This window comes from Branchiostoma floridae, unplaced genomic scaffold (assembly GCF_000003815.2).
Source record: "Branchiostoma floridae strain S238N-H82 unplaced genomic scaffold, Bfl_VNyyK Sc7u5tJ_487, whole genome shotgun sequence".
NCBI classification, from domain to species: Eukaryota; Metazoa; Chordata; class Leptocardii; order Amphioxiformes; family Branchiostomatidae; genus Branchiostoma; species Branchiostoma floridae.
Window position 1 is genome coordinate 15,408 of NW_023365879.1, and position 3,987 is coordinate 19,394.

Sequence of the window (3,987 nt, forward strand, 5' to 3'; positions counted from 1 at the left end):
ACACACACACACTCACACACACACACAGACACACACACACACACACACATACACATACACACACACACACTCACACACACACACAGACACACACACACACATACACATACACACACACACACTCACACACACACACACTCACACACACACACACACAGACACACACACACAGACACACACACACACACACACACACACACACACACACACACACACACACACACACTCACACAGACAGGTGTCAGTCAGCCATGGGGTTTGTGATGCAGAACATCACTGTGGAGGTCAATAGGTGAGAAAGCTTATTCCCATTCTTTAGACAAAGGTACATGTACCTAGCTTCATACTCAGTTAGTGCAGTTGGATAGGACTTTAAATGGAAGTCTCGTTAATAATTTTTCAGGTTGCAAACAGGTACCATAAGTGTAAATGCAGAAATGTTTGCTTAGGTTTTATGTTCACAGAATTCACAGTGACTGATTCACTGCAACTCAAAGCCAATGGGAAAATTTTTGTTCTTTCTTCTCTCTGCACCACATACATAATGTACATTTTGTACAATTTCATGATGTGTTGGAGGCGCCAGTTGTGATGAACATAATGCATGCATGAATACTAATTGAAAGAGCAAATCATTCATTCATTCATTCAATCAAACACATACTACATTGTACTTGTTTATTATAAAGTACTATTCAGAGGGTATATATGGTTAGGTCAGTGACAGTTGATGACGCCAGCACTACTGAAAGCTCTGGGGTTTCCCTTACTGTACAGTACTAGTATTTTTTTATTTTTATTTATTCACTGTATTTTGCGAGTATGAGGCAGAAAGCACAAATTGCTTAATATATTAAGCCTTCTACTCATTGACAAGAAACATACGCATAAAACAAGAATAGTAAACCACATTACATAGTTACATAAGTACAAAATGGATAACAGAAAAGTAAATTTAAACGAGACAAGTTGGTGCTGAATCAATTAGGAGAACCTGCCTGTACAATGGATATAGGTAATGACAAGATCAAAAATGTTACAGTTCTGTTGATGTGAGAGAGATGTTGATCCTGATAACAGTAAAGTACATAAAGTAGTGTCGTTGAGGTGCTTTAGGTCTACTATAATATTTGAGACAGCCGATAACAAAGAACTTCTTTGGCTAGTATAGAGTGTGCAGTGTAGTAGATAATGTTCAGTTGTTTCACAATGATAGCCGCATTTACATGTAGGATAATCAATACAATGGTGTTGAAATAGATGGTAGTTTAACTGACTGAAGTTTAGACGGAGCCTTGTAAGATGAACTGCGGAACGACCTTGGCCATAAGAGAAATGGGAGTATTTTGTCGGCTTGTTGAATAGTGAGTCCAGCTCTTTTTTTAAAGTGTTGATCGAAAGGACGGCTTTAGCATTCGTAGGCAGTTCATTCCACAAGTGAACAGTACTAGTATGTAGTGCTATCATTACCTCAAAACCACAGTGGACAGTCCAGTTTCTCCCTACAACAAAAATCAAATCCCTGCAAACTTTAGTGCATTTACAGCAAAGGTAATTTTAATAAACTTTTGTTAAATAAAACCACACCTCAAGGCCTTGCACACATGATGCAGACAATGTGAATTTAGAGAGGTCTTATCTTCATCTCAGTGTGCTTGAGAGAATAATTATTTCCCTTCCATCCTGCCCAATTAACCCCATCTCCATCGGACTGATGGGCCCCGGCATGGTACAGGCCGTTCAGGTTGGCAGTATGGCAACGGCTGTACCACCACCCTCCCTTGAAGGCTTGAGAACAGTGGAATGTATCATGGGTATCATTGTCTCTGTCCTTGGTGGAGAAGAGCATGGAGGAAGCAATTGTCATACCATCTCCTGAAAATACAGCAGGTGCAACATTTATGTCCCATTCTCAAAATCAATAAGAGCTATCTACCACTGGAAATTCATAATCATAGCATTTTCAGAACAGGAGATATCGATATACTTCATGTACTTCTTGATGTATAGGATGATTCTATTATTTCAACCTTCTGTCTGATGGTGTTGTGCTCATACAGAAGATTTGTACATTGACAACAGTTGAACGGAACCACGTCAAATATTTTTTTAATAGGGAATTCAAGATAAGTGTTGAACTTCATACCTGCAGTTCCTGAGTAAGCCCCTACGGTCAGCCTGTACTTGTGCCCTTCGTCTTCCACCCTGAAGTTGTCGTACTTGGCGAAGGCGGAGTTTCCCTCAAAGTCCTCCAGATCCACCCTCAGTTCGTATCCTCCCTGTGCTGCCAGGTGGTACAGGTTCTCATTACCTAACATGTTGAGAAAGTCAGAGCAAGTTGTGGTGTATAAGTGAGGTATAAAACATAATGATCAATCCATGAGTGCCACAAATGCATTTTCAGTCAAGTGAACCAACTAGTTAACTCCTAGTATATACTATTAGACAAATTCTAATAGATAATAGAATATCTTTAAGATAGTTACATTGACTTGGTAGAAAATGTTTCTATGTCAACAGGAAAATTCAAGCCTGATGATTTACTCCCTATCTTACAAGTAGCCACGACTCAAAATTTAAGCCAAGCAAACTGGTTTTGGGTAAAAAAACAGTCTTATCAACACTGTTGCTGCATAATGAGACCAGATGATCCATATACAATCTTTAGATTAATGAAAGTGCTACTTTTCCTTACCGAGCCAGAACTCCCCTCTCAGGTCCCCAAACCCAGCCTTGTAGGCCTGCCAGTCCAGGTAGAAATCTACTGAACCATCCTGTCTTCTCTGGAAAACCTAGGAATGAATCAAAATATGTTTGCTGTCAGTTGGACATTTCTGTTGTGGCAATTCTGTTGTCATTGGTCATTTTCCCTCTTTCTTGTATCAGGCTACATGTAAGTACAAGTTAAAACACAATCTGAAAACTACCTGCCACAGATTGTTGACATGTGTTTGTATGAGATTGCAACCAAAATTTAAAAGCTGAAGTATACACAATGTCATGTAAGGTATAGCTCTGACCAAAATTTTGAAGTTAATGTTATCTTTAGCTGCCAACAAAGCATCAACTGAGCTAGCTGGTAAAAACACCAACAAACAATCATCAAAATGAGTGACATATTGACATGCATGATCAAATACTTCCTGCACTCCCCTGCAATGTTGTTGTAACAACATTACTGAAAACAAAGCCTGAGGACCTGGGGTTTATGCCTTGAAGCACTCAGTTTTATGGAGTGAATACAGCCATTTTCAAGTTTTCCTCTCTGCCCTCTGCTTTTATGATGTCAGCTTGCTTTATAGTATATTTTCATTTTAAAAATCAGAGATTCTGACCAACCAGTTAAATTTGTGTGGCCTAAAGATGATTGATAACAATGTACTGCATGCTTACGGTCCATCCTCCCCCATCAGTGTCCATGTCACAGTAGACGTGGATGGGGCTGATGACCCCTGCAGGGTAGATCTGGTACACCCCACTGGTGTCATGGCCGCTCTGGAGAAGCTCCTGGCAGCTCCGAGGGCCGGTTACCTTGTCTGTGGTTCAGACATAAGAGGAAGAGGTGAAAACAAATTTCAAAGCTTTATCCACAGCCATTCACACCTCAATCATGTAGCTCATGCCATTTAGTGCTTGCTGACATTTTCTCCCCATTGACCTACAACCCCCAACAGGTAGCATAATCCTGGAAGTAAGGTTTGTATAGGCTGGAACTTAAAAATCCTAAGATGTGGTTAAATGCACCACTGCTCTCTAATGATCAAAATTTTGACTGACGATTTAAAAGCATTTTAGATACTTGTACATATTTAAGACAAAAATCTTTTTTGTTTCAGTCTTGCAGTTTGAAGATTTGCTGATCTATACTGACTTTTTAAAACTTTTTTTGTAAGTCAACAACATACCTTGGAGTTGCTGTAGGTCTGTGGTACACTGCTGTAAGGTGGTGGTCTGTTGTTGCAGAGTTGCTTCCACTTGCTGCAGACT

General features: G+C 39.8%; 1 protein-coding gene across 1 annotated transcript; it reads right to left on the reverse strand.

The window, feature by feature from the left end:
- Nucleotides 1–1,552: 1,552 nt before the first annotated feature.
- Nucleotides 1,553–3,637, reverse strand: LOC118408877 (ficolin-1-like). The gene is made up of 4 exons (XM_035809737.1): nucleotides 3,394–3,637; nucleotides 2,696–2,792; nucleotides 2,147–2,311; nucleotides 1,553–1,875 (listed from the first exon to the last, which is right to left on the reverse strand). The coding sequence occupies exons 1-4, from the start codon at nucleotides 3,418–3,420 to the stop codon at nucleotides 1,625–1,627; spliced, it is 540 nt and encodes a 179-aa protein (XP_035665630.1). The 5' UTR covers nucleotides 3,421–3,637; the 3' UTR covers nucleotides 1,553–1,624.
- Between the last annotated feature and the right edge of the window lie 350 nt (nucleotides 3,638–3,987).

What these genes read in the sequence shown, in the direction of transcription:
- LOC118408877 (XM_035809737.1), bottom strand. Translation starts at nt 3,420, where the DNA reads ATGGACACTGATGGGGGAGGATGGACC. An exon ending in CTGATGGGGGAGGATGGACC is followed by an intron (nt 2,793 to 3,393) that starts GTAAGCATGCAG and finishes ATTCATTCCTAG; the next exon opens with GTTTTCCAGAGAAGACAGGA. An exon ending in GGCTTACTCAGGAACTGCAG is followed by an intron (nt 1,876 to 2,146) that starts GTATGAAGTTCA and finishes CTGTATTTTCAG; the next exon opens with GAGATGGTATGACAATTGCT.